Source organism: Centroberyx affinis, unplaced genomic scaffold (genome assembly GCF_046629955.1).
Source record: "Centroberyx affinis isolate AG114_WGS23_722 - 3 ecotype Tasmania unplaced genomic scaffold, CSIRO-AGI_Caff_v1 ptg003745l_1, whole genome shotgun sequence".
NCBI lineage: Eukaryota > Metazoa > Chordata > Actinopteri > Beryciformes > Berycidae > Centroberyx > Centroberyx affinis.
In genome coordinates, this window is record NW_027281623.1 from 1 (window position 1) to 24,096 (window position 24,096).

General features: G+C 40.6%; 1 protein-coding gene across 2 annotated transcripts in view; it reads right to left on the reverse strand.

Annotated features, from left to right (window-relative positions):
* Window positions 1-1,221: 1,221 nt before the first annotated feature.
* The window catches only part of rab11fip4a (RAB11 family interacting protein 4 (class II) a), a 32,753-nt gene continuing 9,878 nt past the window's right edge, over window positions 1,222-24,096 (reverse strand). Inside the window, exons 2-15 of one of the 2 annotated variants that reach the window (XM_071540923.1) lie at window positions 20,766-20,853; window positions 17,765-17,853; window positions 11,552-11,674; window positions 11,239-11,471; window positions 9,983-10,117; window positions 7,748-7,783; window positions 7,490-7,598; window positions 7,277-7,380; window positions 6,903-7,043; window positions 6,726-6,807; window positions 6,490-6,627; window positions 4,521-4,667; window positions 2,687-2,830; window positions 1,222-1,338 (exon numbers count right to left, since the gene is read on the reverse strand). In XM_071540923.1, coding sequence (XP_071397024.1) covers window positions 1,222-1,338; window positions 2,687-2,830; window positions 4,521-4,667; window positions 6,490-6,627; window positions 6,726-6,807; window positions 6,903-7,043; window positions 7,277-7,380; window positions 7,490-7,598; window positions 7,748-7,783; window positions 9,983-10,117; window positions 11,239-11,471; window positions 11,552-11,674; window positions 17,765-17,853; window positions 20,766-20,853 — 1,686 coding nt within the window. Of the gene's footprint in view, window positions 1,339-2,686; window positions 2,831-4,520; window positions 4,668-6,489; window positions 6,628-6,725; window positions 6,808-6,902; window positions 7,044-7,276; window positions 7,381-7,489; window positions 7,599-7,747; window positions 7,784-9,982; window positions 10,118-11,238; window positions 11,472-11,506; window positions 11,675-17,764; window positions 17,854-20,765; window positions 20,854-24,096 lie in introns of both variants that reach the window. The other variant, XM_071540924.1, reaches the window with a different exon arrangement.

The window sequence follows — 24,096 nt, forward strand, 5'->3', positions numbered from 1 at the left end:
CTTATATGTCCAACACTTCCTTATTAACCCCTCTTCAGTTAAAGGGTACTATTGATCAATTCTACAATAAACATGTAGTCAATCAAACTTCCCATTTTGAATTCTAGGCTGCTATTTTCTCTTTGCCAGGCACTTGTCACACTGTGGGAAAAGCTTTCTCTATTGCTACTTCAATTAACTGAAAAACAGAATGCTAGTTTGGTTAGCATTTCTCAGTAAAAACCATTGGGAGGCAATGGTTTGGATGAGGAATGCCAACAATGCTTTAGGACAGCCGAAAGACTTTGGAAAAGAAAAGGGCTAAAATTGAGAATGTTATGGTTGGCCTCTAACAGAAGAGAAAAACAAGGCAACAAGGAGGGGAAGCCATTTTAGACTGCTGAAATACATCATTGGTCCCTGTGGTGGCCATATTTATCACATATAATGAGATGACCAGTCAATAGAGGCTTCTAATTCTAGACCTTCTACTAGATATGTTAGCTAGTGTGCAAATCAGATGTGTTAACAACACGGTGATGGTTAGCTGACCAGATACTATGGTTAGCTAGCTAACTCTGACATTATCTAAACACTAAATCAATGAGATGGATCAGTGATGAAATGATCAGTTCCCAGTAAAAAAAACAGCACAGAAATTAACCGTCTGTTCAGTTCCGGTGAGACAGTCGAGTCGTACGTTTAGAAAACCAATCAGCTGTTCAGGGAGTCTGGAACCCGGCTAGTTATTATCATTAGTTGTAGAGTTCTATTTTGAATACACAGCAGTCACATTGCTGAGGTAGTGTGTCTACAAGAAGATAAAGTGAACATCAACGTTGTTTTTTCCAAGTCACTTCCCTCCAACTCTTCCCCAGTGATCAACTATCAACAGTTTTCCGCTTGTTTCAACGATACAATGATAAAACATTGGCGGATAGATTAAGCATGGCACAGAACCTTGATGGTGATTGACAGACAGACTGATAAATAGTGTCTGTTTCTAGTGGACGTGAAGATATGCTGTTGCGGTGGTGTAGATGCAGGTGTGTGTGTGTGTGCGTCTGTACCTGTAAGACTACATTTGTGAGGAACAATTTCAGTTCTGGTCACAACAAGTGAGTTTATTTGGGTCATTTCAGAATTCGGGCTTCGGTTTAAGGGCTAGGAGTTAGCGAATGAATGGAGTCAATGGTAGGTCCTCACAAGTATAGCAATGCAAGGTTGTGTGTGTGTGTGTGTTTAACTCTTGATCTCCAAGATGGAGGGGTTATGGTCGAGAATGGCCAGAATGATCTTGTCCATGTACTGCCTCAGACGGAAGTTGATCTCCTCCTGCTCCTTCAGAGCCTCTACCAGCTGTGTGTGGGAGAGAGAGAGAGAGAGAGAGAGAGAGAGAGAGAGAGGGAGAGAGAGAGAGAGAGAGAGAGAGAGAAAGAGAGAGAGAGAGAGAGAGAGATTAATAAAAAACTACAACAAGAGAACAAGTGAAAGAAGAGCTGCTTGGAACTGGTCAAAATGCATGCAGCTGAGTGCTCACTGAAAGTCGGCCCTATCAATAAACAACAATTACAAATAGAGGTATTTACTGCCTGGTGAAATTCTACTTAAGTATTTCTATAGATCCCCAATTCAATCAAAGCCAAGGCACTCTGTGTGCAGGTAGAAAAACACTTTATTATCGTGGCTACATACAAGACCAACCAATGTGTGTCAACCAGACCAGATTTGATCTCCATCACGATCCAAGCAACTTAAAAAAAAAACATTTTTGTTACCAGCACAAATTTCTACTGGTTATGTTGAGTATGTTAAGGACAACAAATTTTACAAGAAATTTTAAGAAAAAAAAACAATAATGATGAAAATTTACATTACAGAGTTACGAGTCATATTTTTGTTGCAGTGTTTCTGTTGCCAACACTTTGCAGAACAGTCAGTAGCTAACAACAAGTAACTCAAAAACTAAATGCTACAGTTAATCAAACAGAAACTGCTGTTAGGTAATCTATGTGTGACCAAAAAAAATCTTTTTTGCTGCCAATATTTCAGTAACAATTAGACTGAGCTAGCAGAGCTGTGTTTAGTGCAAAAGGTTTGGAATTTATTAAGTTTGCCTGAGATGGCGCTCTCTTTCCAGGGTAGATTGAACCTCGCTTGACCAATGATTTTATCACAATGTGTTTGTTTGGAACCGCAACGGCTAATCGTTGCTGACAAAAAATGTACTAGATTGAGCTAGCAGAGTTGTGTTTTGCGTAAAAGATTTGTGGGAGGGCTGGGTTTTTTGTTTGTATACTTTCAAATTCTTGCTCATTTCGCCAAAGTTGCCTACAGCAACTTTAAGGCGGCAGTATACTTACAATGAAGCAGAATTTGCTTATAGAAATAGAAACACAGTTGAACACGTCGCCGCATACAAATTTGTGTAATACTCACTGTGTCTTTGCATTGTTTGTATACTTACCGTAACCTCAAGAAACTGGAAAAAAAACTGTGACAAAAACTCAGAACAACAACAATGGCTGGTGAAAGAGCGACAAAGGCGGCTGAGGGAATCTGAGGATTTAAGTCATTGAAGTTGTCGGATCGGTCATAAAAATGCAGGAAAGAGGAATGAAAGAGAGATGCCTTTCCATAAGGCAACACAACAATTTCCATAAGGCAACACAACCAATCAGGTCCTCCGTCCACTTGGCGAACTAACCTCATCCCTGGAGGCGTTGTCGATCTCAGCTGCCAGGCACTGGGCCTTGGTGTGGCAGGCGAACAGGTTCTTGGCCTCGTACAGACTCAGGCTGAGGATCTGAGCGTTCAGGTCGTCGTTCTGATCTCGCAGCTTATGGTTCTCCTGGGGAAGCAGAGGGAGAGAGAGGGAGAGGGAGAGAGAGAGATTTCCTTTCAGTGTTTAAGGATTCTGGTGGAAACTCAGACCAGTCTGTGCGGTATCACATTATGTCTATAAAGAAAACATTTTCAGCTTTCATCAGTGTCTCATAAAACTTTCTCAGCAGCTGAACTTGAAAAGCTAATCATATGCCTCTTCAAGTGTAAATGCTAGAAATGATGATAGTGCAATTGTTTGAGTCAGTTTTATGAGGATAGGAAATAACATGGAATAGGATAATGGAGTAGAATCAGTTGTACTTATTTTTTCTCAGGATATGTACAGTGTGCCCATCTATCACAATAATTACTATTCACTTTTAATGGATGAAAGGTCATGGAATACCCACCTGCATAGCATTTTCTAAGCTTTTGCATGTGTGTGTTGTGCTTCTATCCTTGTGAGAACCAGTTGGAGTTTTAGACATTAGGACTGAGGACATTTTGGCCTTCAGTTTGGAACAGGATTTGGGATTAGGATTTGGGTTTAGGGTTAAGATTAGAGTTAGTGTAGCGTTTTCCTTTCTGCCAAGAAAAGGAAAGCTTTGGCATTCTGTGTAGTTAGAGGGAGAAGATGAGAAATAGTGGTCTAAGGTGCGTACCATGCAAAGGCAACGTCCAAAATCCGGCCCAAGACCTTTGTCGCATGTCATCCCCCTCTCTTTCCCAATCTCTCCTGTCTCTCTCTACTTTGAACTACCAAATGAAGGCGAAAATGTCCCAAAAAACTATCTTTAAAAGAAAAAGAAAGTGGTAAAGCCGAGAAGGGTACGGCTGTGTCCTCGCACATGACTCTGATTTTTCTCACGTAAGAATTTCCACAAAAGGGACGTAACGGGGTCGTGTCCAAGCTTGGCCAAGATCCTAGACTTCCTGACCAACCGTCCCCAGACTGTCAGGTTGGGAAAACACTTATCTCCCACCCTGACCCTGAACACCGGTACCCCACAAGGCTGTGTACTGAGCCTTGCCCCTTCTCTATGCCCTTTTCACTCATGACTGTGTACCTGCTCATACCTCTAACACCATCATTAAGTTTGCAGATGACACCACAGTGATAGGACTGATCTCCAACAATAAAGAGTCAGCATATAGAGAGGAGGTGCAGAACCTGGAGAGGTGGTGCACAGAGAATAATCTTGCCCTCAACACCAAAAAAAACCCCAAAAGAGCTCAGTCCATGAAGTCCATTTTATTTATTCTATTGTTACTTTATTTACTTGTTGATTATTGTTTAGTTCGTTATGCATCAAAATCAGGGAGCTCCAATCGCAATTTTGTTGTACTTGTACAATGACAATAAAGGAAATCTTGAATCTTGAGGGTAAAACATCTATCAGATCCTTGTGGACATTTAAGGTATTATGTAATCCTGGCTCCTGACTGCAAGCCACACTGCATGTTCTTTGCTTATTGCGATTAGAGACTCCTACATGTTGGAGTCTCTTTTAGAGGCCATCATGCCCAAAACAAAGGAACAAAATTGCAAGTGGAAATGATTGACATATTTTTTTATTCATCCTTTGTGTGGTTTTCATTGTAAGTGAAGCAGATTTTAACACAGTCTGACCATGCCTTTAGGGTTTGGGAACGAATGCAGCGAATGGAAGGTCCTCATAAGGATAGCACAAGGATATGTGTGTGTGTACGTGTACCTGTTTGAGTCTCTTGACTTCGTGCTCCATCTCGATCTCCCTGGTCCTGGCGTTGTACTCCGACAGCCCCCTGCCCTTCCCTGGATGCTCCGTCTCCAGCTTAAACAGCTGCAGGTGCTCCAGCTCCCGGCGAAGGTCATCAATTAGCTGGAGGGAGTTGATTGGAAGAGATTTGATGAATGAAAGCACTACACTGAATACAAAATCCCATCTTATTGACACAATTACTACAATGCATACATTTATTTTTCCCGGCGAGTGAGGTATTCATGCATCCCAACAAGAGACACCTGAGCTGCCTAATGTCCCGTTATAATGACCATGACATATTAAACATAACCAGTTATGCTAATTAAGGCCATTAATCAAGCTAATTAATGCATTACTTAGCAAATATTTCTACGTCAACATACTTGGGTACACACACACGGGTAGTATTAATGAACTCCATATCTTAAAGCATTAAGGAGTTATAGCAGTTTCAAGAAAATCAGTTTTTCCTCATTAATATGCAAATGTAGTCATGAAATATGCACACTCCGCACACTGTCTTGCCTTTCCTGCTTAGACATTTTGTTTTCACCAGGCAAATGGGACAACAATGGACAACAATGATAAGGATGGCAAATTAAAATGATTTGACTTAATGAATGTAATAACTGTCTTCCTGCCTGTCAATTTTCATCTGTAGTCCCTGGCCATATTGTTCTAAAAGGCTATTTGCGACTGGATTAAAAAAAAACATTCAAATATGATTCCTAACCATTTCAATATGAAACTATTAACAGCAAACAAGACACAATTTTATGCAGAACGGATGTATATTCTACACTGCATGGGGGAATTTAAGAATGCATCTTCCCATGTGTTACTCCAGGCTAGTCCTCTATCACTTCAAATTCTTGTAAAGTGTTTTATTGGGAAAATGGGAGTGGACCCGTTTGAAAGACCTATGTGCATGCATATAACACAATACATTTCCCTTCTTGTTGTTAAAGAAGAGGCAGCATTTTGATATAAATCACAATGGTGAGTATGAAATGTATCTCCTGTAATCAGTGGTGGAAAGTAACTAAGTACATTTACTCCAGTACTGTACTTAAGTACAATTTTGAGGTACTTGTACTTTACTTGAGTATTTCCATTTGATGCTACTTTATACTTCCACTCCACTACATTTCAGAGGGAAATATTGTACTTTCTACTCCACTACATTTATTTGACAGCTTTAGTTACTTTTCAGATGGAGATTTGACACAATGGATAATATAACAAGCTTTTAAAATACAACACATTGTTAAAGATGAAACCAGTGGTTTCCAACCTTTTTGTCTTTTGACGTCTTCCAAAAAGCAGTGTGTAGTCGGGGTCACATTTCAGATGTCTATGAGTTGTTAACAGCTCCACCAAATAGTGATTTTTCCCTCTAAACCTCACATGGTTTCATTTCAATAAATGTTCAAATGATCCAATATTTCAGCAAGAATCAAAGATTAGAGAAAAAGTCCAAAAACTGAAAACAGATTTGTGTATCAGAACTTTGTTTTTTTTTCTTTCCTCTCCCATTAATCATCTCACGACCCCTCAGATTTATCCGGTGACCCTTTGGAGGGGCCCGACCCCTAGGTTGGGAACCACTGGACTAAACTAGCTAACTGTATATAAAGTAGTTCAAACTAGCTCCACCTCCAGCAGCTACAGCAGTAACATGCTGCTTACACACTGATGCTTCAGTATTAATAATCTAATGATGTCATATATAATAAAATATCAGTCAGAGGGACCAAACCACTACTTTGACTTTAATACTTTAACTACATCAAGCTGCTAATACTTATGTACTTTTACTTAAGTAGGATTTTTCATGATTGGACATTTGGTTCAGGTTTTGGTGAAGTTGTTCAACTTGTGTGTGTGTGTGTGTGTGTGTGTGTGTGTGTGTGTCTGAGAGAGGGAGTGCCCCACCCACCTCCTGCATGGCCTCCTTCTCCTTCTGGAACTCGTGGCGGTTGTGCCAGAGCTTGTCCATCATCTTCCTGTACAGGTCCATCTCGTCCTTCAGCCTCAGACTGGTGTCCTCCAGCTTGTCCGTCATCCTCTGCTTCTCCTGGGATAGGGGGGGGGGTCAGGACACGGACTTGTTAGACAATTCTACATGTCCATTATCTACACCCAAACACACTGTGTTAAGTGGATCACACTGACCTGGTCCAGTTTCTCTGTCTGAGACTTGAGTCTGCACACGTTTAACTTCATGTCTCCATTCTCCTCCTCCAGTTGCTGTACCCTACACACACAGTATGAAGATAAGTATATGAAGTACCAAGATGACAATATCCTCTGTGTGTGTGTGTGTGTGTGTGTGTGTGTGTGTGTGTGTACCTGTTACTGAGCAGGTCTATCTCGGTGCTTCGGTCTCTCTCCATCTTGCTGTAAGCCTCTCGATGCCTCCTCATCTCGTCCTCCAGACTCTGGTCGGCCCTCGCCTCCGCATCTTTCACCTGCTCCTCCAGCTCGTGGACCCTGGAGCGCGCGCACACACACACACACACACACACACACACACACACACACACACACACACGACAAGAAACCCATATAGGTACAGTATACACAAACAGTTCGAAACTTGTGGTGGTGCTTGGATACATCAAAGACGAATAAGATATAAATAAGACACCCAGGATTGAATGTCTCTTAGTGTCAGTGTGTGTGTGTGTGTGTGTGTGTGTGTGTGTGTGTGTGTGTTTTCCCACCTGTGCACCAGTTGTGTGTTCTCATGTTTGAGTTTAGACTTGAGGTCGCCGTTAGCCAGGCTGTCACTCTCCAACTCCGTCACCTTCTTCTCTAGATAACTGACCTGAGGGAGACAATTACAAAATTCATATTTCTACCAGAGAAGCTGCTGCAACTCTGCTACATGTACCTAGTGTGTGTGTGTGTGTGTGTGTGTGTGTGTGTGTTAGTACCTTCTCTGTGATGTCGAGGTCACAGGAGTCGATGCTATCTGTGAACAGATCCTCTGTGCTGCTGCCCTGACTGGAGCCGAACACACTGTGGTTGGCCTGGAACAACTGACTGGAGGAGAGGAGAGGACAGACGAGGGGAAAACAGCATGGGAAGAGGACGAGTGTCAACTCCGAGCCAGAAGAAAAAGACAGTGTATTGATGGACTATATGATTAGTGTGTATGAGCAGAGTGCTTGTGGGGAAGTCGGGTGACTCACCGTCCAAACGCCGTGCTGGATATCTTTCTATTGGGACTGACACAAGAGGGAGAAAACACACTGTGAGTGAGACACACACACACACACACACACACACAAATACACTCCGACGGTCAGTTGGACAATGAGAGAATGGAATTAAATAACACATTAAGATTAACATGGCTTTTAATCATCTGTTATCAATACTACTACTACTCATGATACCACCATTCCTGCTACGACTACTACTACTACTATTACTGCTACTACTGCTACTACCACTACTGCTACTATTGAAACTGCTACTACTGCTACTACTACTACTACTATTACTGCTACTACTACCACTACTGCTACTATTGAAACTGCTACTACTGCTACTACTACTATTACTGCTACTACTGCTACTACTACCACTACTGCTACTATTGAAACTGCTACTACTGCTACTACTACTACTACTATTACTGCTACTACTGCTACTACTACTACTGCTACTACTACAACTGCTACTACTGCTACTACTACTACTACTATTACTGCTACTATTACTGCTACTACTGCTATTATTACTCCTGCCACTATTACTTCCTGCTGCTGCTACTACTGCTACTCCTAGTACAACTACTGCAACCACTACTAATATTACTACTAGTACTACAGCTATAACTGCTACTAGTATTACTACTATTGGTAACACTTTAAAATGAGGGTCACTAAGTTAAGGGTTAGTTAATGCTTAATAAGCATTAACTGTGTTAGTAACTAACCCTTAATTAACAGTTAACTAATGTGTCTGGTAATCATTTACTAATTTACTAATGGTGTTCATGTTAACTAAGGTATTAATTTATACATTATTTAATAGTCATAAACTATTAAATAATGTATAAATTAATACCTTAGTTAACATGAACACCATTTACACAGTTAACTGTTAATTAAGGGTTAGTTAATGATTATTAAGCATTAACTAACCCTTAACTTAGTGACCCTAACTACTATTACTGCTACTACTACTACTCGTACTACTATTACAGCTACTATACTACTGCCTACTGCTGCTTCTACTACTAGTACTGCTATTAGTACAGCTACTAGTAGCACAGCTACTACTACAACTGCTACAACTACTACTACTCCTGCTACTACTATAGCTGCTATAATTGTTACCACAAGTGTTACCAGAATACCAACATTTTAACTTCTGTGCCATTATCAGCCCAAGTATCACCGTTATTAAATTTTAAATCAGTCTCACAACATGGAGAAATAAATACACACAAAAACAAACATAAATGTAACTGTATGTGCGGGTAAACAAAGAAGATATGAATAAACAAGTGGAGGAGAGGAGACGGAGACACCGAGGGGTGCCGGTGATGCTGAGGAGGCACGCGGGGAAGAGGAACAGCAAGAGGAGACGGTGACCAAAACATTTAGATTTAAATGAAAACAAACAGCGAGTCACTGTCAATCAGTTACATCAATGTAAAAGGGCATCTAGTCATAAACGAGTGTGGTCATTAATACTGCGTGGCAGAGGAGAAAGGAGGATGGTGCAGTGATGAATATATGAATGAAAATGTGCAAAAAGTCTGGATGTGTTCTCTGGGATGTAAAACAGCAGCAGTAGCAGCAGAATTTACAGAGACAGAAAGACTGTATGAGATTTGTGCAGAATGAAAAAGGTGGACAGTTAAAAAAAAAAAATCAATAAATTGTATGAATGTCAATACATATGTAATGTACAGCAATGAGAGGGATGTGAGAGTATGAAAAAAGAAGCATATACTGTATACAAGATGTGCTAAATGTGCTGGTATTCAGCTTAGTGGTCTTTGTTACTGGAATCTAGTTACTATTGCGACACACACACACACACACACACACACCACAAAACTTATAACCACCCCCCCTTGCCAGATTGGGATGCAGTTGCTATAGCAACCGCTCAGACTCATCCTGTGATGTGGGTGCAGCGTCTGGTACCAAGAAAAAGAAGAGGGGGGATTTGGGTGATTTGCCCGTGTGTGTGTGTGTGTGTGTGTGTGTGTGTATGTGTGTATGTGCCAGAGAGCTAATCTGAGTATTGTTATGGCAGGGCGATGCTGAGGCAGCTAGAGTGTATCTGCACTTCTCTAGTCATCTACCCACTCTATGTTTCCTCCCATTCGCTCCTCTATGTATGTGTGTGTGTGTGTGTGTGTGTGTGTGTGTGTGTGTATGTGTGTGTGTGTGTGTGTGCCCTACCTGTTGGCCTTGAGGTTCCGGAGTCGAGCCTCCAGGTCATTCAGCAGGTTGACTTTCTTGCAGCACTGAGAGCAGTAGACATCCAGCAGCTCGCTGTTATACAGCTGACGCATCTTCTGAGGAGTCTGCCCCGCACTGCAATCATAAAGCACATAGCCATATCTCAATATAGAACAATGATGGACATATCAATATATATGCGCAATATATAATGATGCTAACAATATCACTAAGTAAGGGATAATGTACCGCGAGCTGGTGCCCTGACAGGATGAATCAAGTACCAGATGTGAAGCGGAGGCTCCCTGTGCATTATCCTGATACTTACCATGACATGAATTACATGAAATATTGATTTAACATTATTATATTACAAGCTAAAGCAATTTACAAGCCAAGAAACCATAGAACCATAGAAACGTCTGTAGCTCGCCTCCATGGTGACACTGTAGCAGAAGTGTAACCACAGAAATGTATTTATTTATTGGCTTATTTAGTGGGGGCAATACACATTCATTAACATTACTGTAAATGTGTTCAACAGTTCAACAAATATGAAGAAATGCATTTGCAGAGCATGCTGTAACACAAGTAAACATATAGGGGCAATATAGGTTTTTAAAAAAAATTTGCTTATCATCAATTTAGAAAACAGAATTGTGTGTCACGATATGCCAAAATCACCATATGATTCCACTGAAAGACTATAAACCATAATATTGAATTGAACCCATTTCAGTGGCCCTGTACTGTATATGCAGTGGTGGAAGAAGTACTTAGATCTTTTACTTCAGTAAAAGTAGAAATACCACAGTATAAAAATACTCTGTTACAAGTAAAAGTCCTGCATTCAAAATGTTACTTAAGTAAAAGTACAAAAGTATTAGCATCAAAATGTACTTAAAGCAACAAAAGTGAAAGTACTCATTATGCAGAATGGCCCATTTCAGAATAATACAGTATATATTATATTATTGAATTAGAATTATTGATGCATTAATGTGTAAGCATCACTTTATTGTTGCAGCTGGAAAAGGTGGGGCTGATTTCCACTACTTTATATACTGCTGGGTAGCTTACAGTAATCTATAATAATACATCACAATTTATTAGTTGATTATATTTTGTATTAATAATCTGAATCTGCAAAGTAACTAGTAACTTAAGTTATCAAATGTTACTTTCCACCTCTGCGTATATGTGTGTGTGTGTGTGTGTGTGTGTGTATCCGACCCCCCCCCCCCGCCCCTACCAACCTGGAGGGCAGGGAGGATCCCAGGTCGGAGAAGCCATTGGTGCGGGTGTCGTCGTCCGGGCAGGGGCTGCTGGGAGTGAAGTCCACGTCCTCGCCCTCGCCGTAGTCCTCGAACTGCTCCTCCCCCGCGATGACGGACGCGGACACCGAGCCAATCGGCTGGCCGGGCCTATACGGCAGCCACGGGGAGAGTAGAAAAGAAGGGTCATCGAATTTAGAGTCGGTATTTCGACTCTAATTGGGGTTTTTTTTTTTTTTCTGGTTGTGACTGACCTGTCTCGCCGTCCCGGGCCCAAGTGGTCGGAGCTGTTGGCGTTCTCGGCGCTGCTGTCCATGGCGCACTCCCCGTCGGCGCCGCAACCCTCGCCGTACACGCCGCACTCTGGGTAGGACCGCGTGCACATGATGATGGGGGGGGCCAGCCGGGCCTCACCGTTCTACACACACACACACACGAAAAAACACATTAGGTTGTTAGGAAATTTGCACATATACCGCCTCAATGGACAGATATACATGAATGAAAATGTCACCCTATGTGTTTCAATGCTATTTTGTGTATTGGATCAGGTATGTTCAATAAAGAGATAGGGTTGCTCTGTGCAGGCCGGTCAAGTTCTTCCACATCAACTATTAAATTAAACGCCAACTATTTTGATAATTGATTAATCGTTCTCAAACAAGACATTTGAGGACGTCATCTTGGGCTTTGGGAAACACTGATCGACATTTTTCACCATTTTCTGACATTTTATAGACCAAACAACTAATCGATTAATCGAGAAAATAATCAACAGATTAATCGACAATGAAAATAATCGTTAGTTGCAGCCCTGCTTGATTTTATATACCCATCAGTGATGGGTGTGGCAGAAATAGCCAAATCTACTAATTCGAAGGGGTGTCCACATACTTTTGGCCATGTAGCGTACTGTCTAACTGGCATTAAAAAGGTCTTAAACATATATGTGGAATTTTGACTATACATTGTTTCTTATTTTACTTCTTCTTTTCTGTATCCCCCCCTCCCCTCACATAATGTTTACTTGTTTGTCTTTTGTCTGCTTTTGTCAGTCTTAAAAAAGAGATGATATCTGTACTGTCATAATTTGCATATTTACAAATGTTTCTGTATCTCAATAAAAAATGTTCAAACTAAAAAAAAAAAAAAAAAAAAAAAAAAGGTCTTAAACAGTTTAACTTGATGAAACTCGCAGTCACCCTGATACTATCCTATCAGTGCACCTTTAGTATTTGAACTGAAAATGGCCTCCTGGGTATATTTATTAGAAGTAGAGTGGGACACAGAGTAAGCATATGGGTGTAGCATGCCCTAGATCTGTGTGTATGTGTGTGTGGGTGCGTTTATTAATAATGCATGTGCCTGTCTGGCCTCACCCGACCGTGGTACCATGGGAAGGTGCACGCCCTGTCACACACACACACACGCTTTTCATGTACAAAGACAGAAACAGCAGCTCTCTTCCCCTCTGCCCACTCACTTAGCACTTCAAAGTGTGTGTGCGTGTGTGTGTGTCTGTGTGTGTGTGTGTGTGTAACATTCCAACAGAGGTGGTATGGTCTCTTAGGGACAGCCACGTAGCTTTCATTCACTGTCATCAATTATACACATGTTTTTGTCTGAGATGAAAGGGTGTGTGAGAGAGAGAAATGGAAACAGAAAAAAAATGGAGGAGAGTTGAAGGGTAAATACAAAGGTATACAGGTGTGCTCCCTAAGATAATGAGGCAATTAACATCCCATCATGCTATGGGTCATGTAGAAAGTAGGCTGATTGTTGGGGAATGTTGGACAGGAGCTTTGGATTTCTCTCCAAACACACAAAATACAAATTGTTAGCATCACTAGCCTTTAACTTTAGTATTGGTAATATGCTAATATTATGTTTCATATGTTTAGTGGTGCTTCTTTGACAGTCAACATGTTTATGCTAGCTGTGTCTGCTAGCTCACACCAGTGATTCTCAACCTTTTTCATATCAAGGACCCCTAATTTAGCACACATTAGAGCCACGGACCCCCATTTGTTTCGATTTTGACCCAAATCTGAGCATACTTTTATTGTTAGATATGATTTTGTCCAGAATTCCATGACTATCTGTATTGTAGGTAGAGAGATAACAGAGAAACTAGGATCAAAACAGTCATTCTTCTACATTCTCTAATTGTGTTATAATGGTGAAGTTTAACAATTCATCCAATTTGCATGGGGACCCCCTGGAACCCCCTCAAGGACCCCTGGTGGTCCCCGGACCCCACTTTGAGAACCACTGGCTCACACTAGCGTTAACGATAGATGGTTAAAACTTAAAAACTTTGGTCAGGACTTGCTCCACCAGATACATGGATCGTTTTGGTGTAGTTTTTTGTCCAAAGACCGGTTTAGTTTGCCTGTTTCCATCTGCTTCTCTGTCTTCAAGGTAGTGTTTACCACCCCAAGTATGATGTAAATCAAATATGGCCGCCATGTGAATGAAGCAAATACCCTATTAAGACACTTTATGTTGGAGTTTAATTTAACAACTACATTAAATCAATCAATCAAGATTATAACAAGCTATACCTCCTAGGCTATAAACTTAACAATAGACTGTGGTGTAAGGCTGGATTGTGAAAATAACAGGACAAAAAGCTGTGGATTTAAATGTCACATGTCTAATGTCTCTAGTCATAAGGCATTAGACACACACACTTATCATAAATGCATGCACAGACACACACTGCACAAACATAGGCATACACTCACTGACAAATAGATGTACGCACACACCCAGCCGACTGAGTACAGTGATGAAGACAACGCTACATAATACACACACACACACACACACAGTACATCCCTAGTTCAGACACAGCTAATCCAGTGTCCAGTGAATCCACACACACACACACACCACTCCAAGAAATCACTCATTCCCTCCGCAATAAAAAACAATTTTCTGAATCTGTAAAAACACACCTTACCAAACATGTGTGTGTCCTCCCCCAGTCCCAAGCCGCCAGTTACCATACACACCAGTGCGTGCCTGTGTGTGTGTGTGTGTGTTCTCCACAGACACACTCAGACACTGTATCCTTAATGGTCCGGTCAATACCAAAATCCACTGTGTTCCTGAAGCTCAGTGTGCTACTGTGGCTTCAATACATGAATCTCGCACACACACACACACATACACACACACACACACACACGTATCACTGCAGCTCAGTCATTCAGATTTGAAAACACACTGCCGCTTTGGCGTTGGCAACAGTTGCCGGGACAAAGCCACACCTCCCTCCCTCTCTCTCACTCTCTCTCTCTCTCCCTCGCTCTCTTCAGGTTGTTGCTAGGCAACTGTTCAGCTGGGCCGATCTCTTGCAGTGACATCAGCAGTCATGCACTGCAACATACACACACACACTGATCTATGTTATATATTGTATGCATATATATACAGTATATATAGAATTTTTTTTATAATTTCTGCAATTTTACAATATATCATTTGTAGCATTGTACATTTTATTTGTATATTTCTATTTAATATGTCTGAGTGTTGCCAGTGTTAGTTAGAAGCTACTTTGAAAGTCCAAGCTACCAGATAGTTCATATTGGAAGAAGTTGAACTCCACTAGGGCTGCAACTAACGATTATTTTCATTGTCGATTAATCTGTCGATTATCTTCTCGATTAATCGATTAGTTGTTTGGTCTATAAAATGTCAGAAAATTGTGAAAAATGTGGATCAGTGTTTCCCAAAGCCCAAGATGACGTCCTCAAATGTCTTGTTTTGTCCACAACCCAAAGATATTCAGTTTACTGTCATAGAGGAGGAAAGAAACCAGAAAATATTCACATTTAAGAAGCTGGAATCAGAGAATTTTGACTTATTTTTCTTAAAAAATTACTCAAACCGAATAATCGATTATCAAAATAGTTGGCGATTAATTTAATAGTTGACAACTAATCGATTAATCGATTAATCCTTGCAGCTCTAAACTCCAGCAAACCTTACCTCAAGGGAAATAGTTTTGCTAACTAAAATGAGCATATCTACATCTGCACCCAGGTAGCATGCTGACTCAGTTCTGGCTGAGTGTCAGGGCACTCGGCTCTGACACTCTGCATTAATTGGCTGCAGAAGCAGAAGAATGCTAGACTGTCAATGGACTGAGTGTATTTTCTTTGACTTTGGCAAGGACCCAGGTTGCTCCACCAGCATCAGGCCACAATCCCTCCAGCAACGGGCTGATTCTGGCCTGAAGCTGGTGATGTTGAATTGGGCCGCAATTGTGTCAAATCCTTTTTGTGACCTGGGCAGTGTCATATAATACAAAGTCACATGACTGCAAAAATACCACTGATTAGGATGTTAACAAAACAGAAGTGAATGAATGTGAGTCCAAATCAATTAAGCCCATCTGGCTTCATCACAGTGTTAACCTTCTGTTGGATGTAATGCCCATCACTCCTACATTTACACTCAGTCTGGAGCTAAACTCCAAACCAAACTACACTGTTTGGTTTTCTACAGAGAAAAATGGAAGGAATGGCAACTTTCTGTTGGATGGAAACTTTAAGAAATAAAAGGGTCTTTGCAACTTCTGACTTGGCAATGAAGTAAATACTATATAAATAAAAGTAAATAAAATCAGCTTGCTTTTTCTGAAACTGATTTTGTATTGAAATGAGAGGTAAGATCATTTCTTACAAAGTAGTTTGAACTACTTTTCCTCAATAACTTTTATTAACTAGGTTTGCCTTGAGTGAAGCTTTGCTGTAGTTCAACTTCTTCCAGTGCAACTGGTAGCTTGTAAAACTAGACTTTTGGAGTGTTTATCCAAATCAAGCAGTGGTTGTCGTACTTACAGTGGTGGCTGGGTTTGAGAACATCTTGGTAAAGAAGTCAACTTTCTAGGAAGCTACCAAACAGCCAAGCTGCCACTCCCGACTCTCTTCCTCTGTAGTGAGATTTGGGATTCACTGCAGTACAGTATAGGAGTGGCCATGCTATCACCACCTATGGTATTGTTGTGTAACTGCAGGTAACCCAAGTCAGTGGGGCCCACTCAATCGATCAATTTCCTTTGGCTTGATGTCATTCATATTTTGAATTTTGCTATGAACAACCTTATTCAACTCATACACCTCTAAAAATCCAAGAAAGAAAAACATTTATCCACATCAATGACAGAGTCAGTCCCACTCTTTAGTCAATATTGTCAGTGGGTCCAAGTACTGGTCCAAAATCGCTGAACTCATCCTTTAAAAAGCTTCAAAATGTTGGATTCTTTTGAGAAGGTGTTGTCTTATTTGGCGCTTCAACTGAGTAAAACAATTGTCATGTATAAATGCAAGACTTAAAATAAATGACGCCATTTGAAAACAATTTATAAACCAAACTACACTTGCAAACTTGAAAACGGCGAAATGTCCATTGACCACACACACACATACACAACAACTGGTCCAACCCACTTCCAAACACCATCCATCTAGATCCACTGAATTAACAGCAGGCAGTCTTGCATCACCTGCTAAGCATTGCTATACCATTTTCATGAGGGGTGTGAAATGATGGCAGCAGGCAGTCTAAGATAATCCATACACATCTGCATGCAGTTTAAAATACTTCCACACACACATACACACACACTATAAACTCTCGCAGTGTGGTAACTCAATCAGTCCAATCAATACAGTAGCAGTACAAAGAACAAATCCCATCTACTATAGTTGGAGTATCAGTTCAGCAGTAAATGATATGCAACATTCCTAGTGGAATGAGGAGACACCTGCTCTAGTATTTCAAATATAGAACAATTGCCATGCATGATATGAATTGAAGGATTAATATACAGCATGATACATTGAAGTAATCTACATCAGTGATTCTCAACCTTTTTCATATCAAGGACCCTAATTTAGTCCACATTAGAGCCACAGACGCCCATTTGATGATATTTTGTCTCTCAGACCCAAATCTGAGAATATTTTTATTGCTAGATATGATTTTGTCCAGAATTCCATGACTATCTGTATTGCAGGTAGAGAGATAACAGAGAAACTATGATCAAAACAGTCATTCTTCTACATTCTCTAACTGTGTTAACTTCTTGTAAATGAAATCATGCTGAAGTTTAACAATTCATCAGTTTGCTGGGGACCCCCTGGAACCCCCTAAAGGACCCCTGGTGGTCCCCGGACCCCACGTTGAGAACCACCGATATACATTGTCTCATTAAGAAAGATGTCAAAAGATGCTAAAAGAAAACACCCCCATTGGATCCTCTTACACTTACATATCATCAATCTGTGATGTTCAATGCATTCCAGGAGTTATTTTGTGATGAAGTGCTGGAATTTTTTTAGTTTCCCCACCTTCCCTCAACCTGACCTGTCTATTCCACTTAGTGATTTCCTACATTTCCTGCCTGAACTTGCTGCATTCAATGGAAGCCGGGCTGCATTGCATTCTGGTCTACTGAGTCTACAGGAAAAGTGAAAAGGAAAGTGGACTTTACCTGGTAAATGTAGCCGTTGTCCGTGACAGACGGCTGGCTGGAGGCCAGACTGCGAGGACCCAGGGCCGACTTCAACATCTCCTCACAACCTAGCAGAAAGGAAGGAAGGAAGAAAGAAAGACAGAAAGAAGGAAAGGAAGAAAGAAAGAAGGAAAGGAAGAAAGGAAGAAAGAAGGAAAGAAAGAAAGAAAGAAAGAAAGAAAGAAAGAAGGAAAGGAAGAAAGGAAGAAAGAAGGAAAGAAAGAAGGAAGGAAAGAAAGAAAGAAGGAAGAAAGAAAGAAAGAAAGAAAGAAAGAAAGAAGGAAAGGAAGAAAGAAAGAAGGAAAGGAAGAAAGAAAGAAAGAAGGAAGGAAAGGAAGAAAGAAAGAAAGAAGGAAGGAAAGAAAGGAAGAAAGAAAGAAAGAAAGAAGGAAAGAAAGAAGGAAAGGAAGAAAGAAAGAAAGAAAGAAGAAAGAAGAAAGAAAGAAAGAAAGAAAAGAAAGAAAGAAAGGAAGAAAGAAAGAAGGAAAGAAAGGAAGGAAACGAAGAAAGAAAGAAAGGAATAAAGAACGAAAGGAGGAAGAAAGAAAGAAAGAAAGAAAGAAAGAAAGAAAGGAAGAAAGAAAGAAAGAAAGAAAGAAGGGAAGAAAGAAAGAAAGAAAGAAAGAAAGATGTGGGGGAAGAGGTAAAACCAGTGAGTGACAATGTCTAGGTGGATTAGATCAGATTCCTCCATGAGTGAGCCCAGACCAGGGACTATTTATTTCTTTTCATTTTATTGTACTAGATTATTACTGTATTTAATTGGTTTATTTAACAGGGATCATGCACATTAATAAACATTTCTCTAAATGTGCTAGAGTTAGCCACAACAGAAATGTTTCATTTCATGTTCATGTGTGTTGTGCTTGATATTTAACCATGTAGGCTTTTTGGCACTAAAATACATCAAATCTATAACCTTGAATATAACGATGTGCCACCAAAAGAGCAGCACTCACTCAAGTGTGTATGTTGTGTGTGTGTGTGTGTGTGTGTGTGTGTGTGTGTGTGTGTGTGTGTGTGTGTGTATACATCCTGGCACAAGGTCGCCTCATGTGTCTGTTGGTTGTGTGTTTTGTCTTTATGAGTGGGCACATTGTGTGTGCGTGTATGTGTGAGTCTGTGTCGGTGTTGTCTTTATGTGTGTGTGTGTGTGTGTGTGTGTGTGTGTGTGTGTGATATAACTGACAGCTGATATTAGAGCTGAAACAATGCGATTAATTGGACGATAATTGATTAATCGTTTTTGTCATTTATCAAGTAAAAATACCAAGCTTTTGCTCCTTATATCTTCACAGATGTTAAGATTTGCTGCTTTTCTCTATTTCATATCACTGTAAAATTATTACTTTGGGGTTTTTTTTGGCTGCTCATCAGACTAAGAAAGACATTCAAAGAATCACTTTAGGCTCTGGGAACTTGTGATGAGCATTTGTCATTATTTTTTGACATTTTACCGAGTAAATGATTAATCGATTAATGTAAAAAAAAAAATAAAAAAAAATAATCATAATTGCAGCCCTAGCCGATATAGAAATGTTCTTTTGAAAAATGAATGCTGAAGCCCAAAATAAATGTATCCCATGACAGACAGCATGTAGCATTTGGTGGCATAGCTGGGTTAAGTGTTAAGTGTAAGTCAAGGGGGGTTAAGTGTGGGGGGGTCACACACTCAGCTCCTGGTAAAACTGTTTCCCGCAATCAAGTCAATTGATTGCTGGTGCAGTTTGTTTTCTGAACTGCAAAGTGGTTAGAGTCAGCTGTCCCATTAGCAGATTATTACTGTTGAGATTAATAGCGAGGTTAGCAATGACTGGGTAAAGAGTAGCACGAAAATCGGGTCACAAATTTAGAAATGTTTACAATTACACATATCAGGGAATACTCTGGACATAAAAGAAAAGTGGGAGCTGGAGATGAATGTTATTATTGATGATGAAACATGGGAAGACGTGTGTGAAGGGGGACATAAAATAACTAGTAGCCCACTATGGAAAGAATTCAACTGGAAATTAAAAATGAGGTATTTTAGAACTCCTTTCATTGTAGCAAAATATGATAGAAGTCAAATTTGTGCTGGAGGGACTGTAAACAGGTTGGAGAGAAGTCATACTGGGAAGGGATTCATACAGAAATACTTGGCATTTTGAACACTGATTTACCGTTAGACCCATTGTATTATATTATAGGAGCAATCCCTGATGGAGCTATGGAAAAGAGAAAGGCTTACTTGCTGCATATCCTTTTATTGGTGGCAAAAAAAAAAAAAGATAACTTTATCTTGGCTCAAACCACTGCCACCCACCTTCCATCAATGGCAAGATAGGTTAATGAGAGTGTACTCAATGGAAAAGATTAGATTAGATTACCAATGTGATAAGAAGCTGTACTGACTTAAATGTGAATTTGGCCAAGATTAATATCTGTTTCTTTTAAGGTACTTTTCTTTAATTTATGTATATATTTATTTATTTTTTATTTTTATTTGGAGACTCCTCTCTATGTGTTTGCCGAACTGTGAATAGTTCCCCTTAAAAAAATTTTTTTTTGGATTTCATGTTGTTTTTGTTTTCGTTTCCTGACAAGGCAGCTGTGTACAATTCGAATGTGCATAAGTAGCAATAAACACTTTGTTCAATAAAAAAAAAAAGAAAATGACTGGGTAATGCTCCTTAGGGGTGCTGAAGTGATGGCAGCAGGCCGTCTGTTAGCTGCCTCATGATGCTCATATTATAAAAGTCACACATAAAAGCGGAGCTCTTTTAAAGCCGACACACACTGTGAAATTGGCATTCGACTTAATATGACCGGCCTGTGTAGCTGCCTTTGTAGCTGGAATTCAGTCGCTTCAAAGTTAAAGTCCTTTTTCTAATGGCGGAGATCCAGAGATGCGTGTCCAGAGATGGAAAAGAGGGATTCCCTTGGATCAAAGCGGAGGAGAGGAGAGGAGAGGAGAGCAATTCGCGTCGACAACTCTCACCTTTGATAGCGAACACTCCGTGGCAAAAATCCTTGAAGTTGATCTTCCCGTGAGCGTTCGGATCCAGGTACCGGGTCAACTTCTTCACCTGGGAGAGAGAGAGAGAGAGAGAGAGAGAGAGAGAGAGAGAGAGAGAGAGGGAGAGAGAGACTTAATTGAGCAGGGGGACCAAGGCATCAGTGCTGTACTAGTTCAACTATTGAGCATGTTATTACAAAATGGCTGCTGCTCTGAATGATAGGCCTATCATTCTGAAATGTGTTGTTTTTTCTAGCTCTCTAGCTTTCTGTCCCAGTCCCATTGGCTTTACATAGACTTCCAACGAAGACTCAGGAGTTAGACACATGTAGCGTAGCTGTAACATTGGCTTTACATAGACTTACAATGGAGACCCAGGAGTTAGACACATGTAGCGTAGCTGTAACATTGGCTTTACATAGACTTACAATGGAGACCCAGGAGTTAGACACATGTAGCGTAGCTGTAACATTGGCTTTACATAGACTTACAATGGAGACCCAGGAGTTAGACACATGTAGCGTAGCTGTAACATTGGCTTTACATAGACTTACAATGGAGACCCAGGAGTTAGACACATGTAGCGTAGCTGTAACTTTGGCTTTTCATAGACTTACAATGGAGACCCAGGAGTTAGACACATGTAGCGTAACTGTAACTTTGGCTTTTCATAGACTTACAATGGAGACCCAGGAGTTAGACACATGTAGCGTAACTGTAACATTGGCTTTACACAGGCTTACAATGAAGACCCAGGAGTTAGACACATGTAGCATAACTGTAACATTGGCTTTACATAGATTGCAACAAAGACCCAGGAGTTAGACACATGTAGCGTAGCTGTAACATTGGCTTTACATAGACTTACAATGGAGACCCAGGAGTTAGGCACACCAGGTTGTCTTTTAGGTGTAGTGTACATGTAGCGTTCACGTAGCGTTGGCTTAGAGTGTACATGACGCCTGTGCTACACTACATTTACTATGGACATGTTTGTGTTTACAGAGCAGGGGTTCTCAACGTGGGGTCCGGGGACCACCAGGGGTCCTTGAGGGGGTTCCGAGCGGTCCCCAGCAAACTGATGAATTGTTAAACTTCACCATTCTTTCATTTACAAGAAGTTAACACAATTAGAGAATGTAGAAGAATGACTGTTTTGATCATAGTTTCTCTGTTATCTCTCTACCTACAATACAGATAGTCGTGGAATTCTGGACAAAATCGTATCTGACAATAAAAATATTCTCAGATTTGGGTTTGAGAGACAAAATCTCATCAAATAGGGGTTCGTGGCCCTAATGTGGACCAAATTAGGGGTCCTTGATATGAAAAAGGTTGAGAACCACTGCATTAGAGGATATTGCCACCTTCAGAGTCATCTCCTTAGAAACATCTGACTTCGGCCTTAGAGGTTTGCTTTGGAGATAAATATAACCAATAATCAATTTTGATAGCATTGTATAATGGCTGTAGAAAAATGTGTTTATTCTACGTGTCCTTGGGTACAATTTGCTAGTTCAATCTAGTAGCAACATCTATTAGCCACTGCAGTTACATGCATTGGGATATGAAGACTGGACGAGTGTTGAAAGGTGGGTCAGGGAAGGGAAAGCCTTGTTTGTTTCCAGGTTGTCATCTTTACTAAGAATTCAGCATCAGATGGGAACAGCCTTTCTGCAGGACCAGAAGTGCTGTATGTAAAGACGGCTTCAACAGTCTGAGGGCATATTGGCAGTGCAACATTAAACCTATTTTTTTCCTGTTTGTGTAGGTTGAGAAGCTTGCTGTGGCCAAAGACGTCATCGTGTGGTTAAAGTAGTCTGCAGGAATGAACTGTGAGAGAGGGATGGATGCTGAGAGATGGGGGGGGGTAGGGAGGGTAGAGAGAGCGGGGGTGATGGTAGATTAGTAAGGTCTAGTCCTTCTGACTGTATTATCCAAAATGGGTTGTGACTGGGTACCAGGACAACACTAGGTTTGCAAGAATGAGACAGAGTGAATCAGAGATGGTGGGATGCATTTATCATATATGGTCAAAAACAAAATACTGTTCTCTGGATTGTTCAGAGCAGTGATTCTCAACCTTCTCAATGATGTAAAAATTATCATTCCCGCAAATCATATCGCAATTGCAATATCAGTCAAAATAATCGCAATTAGATATTTTTTCAAAATCGTTCAACCTTTTTTTTCCCCCTTTTTTTTCCCAGGGCAATATTCAATACCACGGAAAATATTGCGATATTTCGTTAATATTGCGATATTTTCCGTGGTATTCCCGTGACATTTGATATAGTATAATAAGTCTTACAGTATAAGACAGTGCCACAAAACGCACCATGTCCAGAAAGAGACACACAGTTTGGATGAGACACGTAGCTGCCACAACCAATCCATTGAAAATAACTGAAAAAAAAACAAAAACTAAAAGTCCTATGTGACCACGGACTTGGGGTTGTGACTAAACTGCTCTGTGATCAGCCTGTATCGTTCAAAAGGGTGCACACATGCACACAAACATACACATACAGCTGAATAATCTTGGTTTCATGGGGGTTGAAGGAATTGTGAGACCGTTTGCAAAACACTCCTACAGAGAACATTTGATTGAAATGCTCGCTGAGGACTGAGCTGTAACCTTGAGGTCAGCGCCAAGGTGAACCGCCGCAGTCTGCATTAGCTTCAAAGCTTCGGTGAGCGGGCCGTCTCCTGTACCGAACAGCCGAACAAACCGAAGCCTGTTCCGTATCAAAAACCCGCTCCGTATCAGAAGCCTCGGTTACGTAAGAATCATTAAAAATGCAATGTGTGGACTCCAGTCCCTCCGCAGCTCAACGCAAAACATCACAGCGTATTGTAGCGTTATACCAAAAATAGAATCCCCTTACGGTTCTAGTTTCTGTGCTGTACAGTCACATTGTACAGTCAGTGTACTTCACTCCATCTGACAATGTTTTTCTACAGGTCTGGCTACCAGTGACAGTGTGATCACAGTAAAAATATTCAGGCCAAGTACTCCTCCTTTTGTGTTTCAGCCTTCCATGGAGTAAACGTGAGGCTGTGCGGTGGAATATATACAGAATATATACACACACTCTATCTACAGAGATTTGAAGACCAAAGATGAGAGAATACGCTCTTATGGCAAGCCGTTTTAACATTTAATAGCTAGGCTGGATATGTATTGCAGATATCTGGAGTTCAATTCTTCCTAGTCAAAAAGAACATTTCAGATATCCACAATGACATTCTTCCTATCCACAATTGTCATTTCAGATATCCACTATCCAATGGTTACTAGTCATAATTTTAA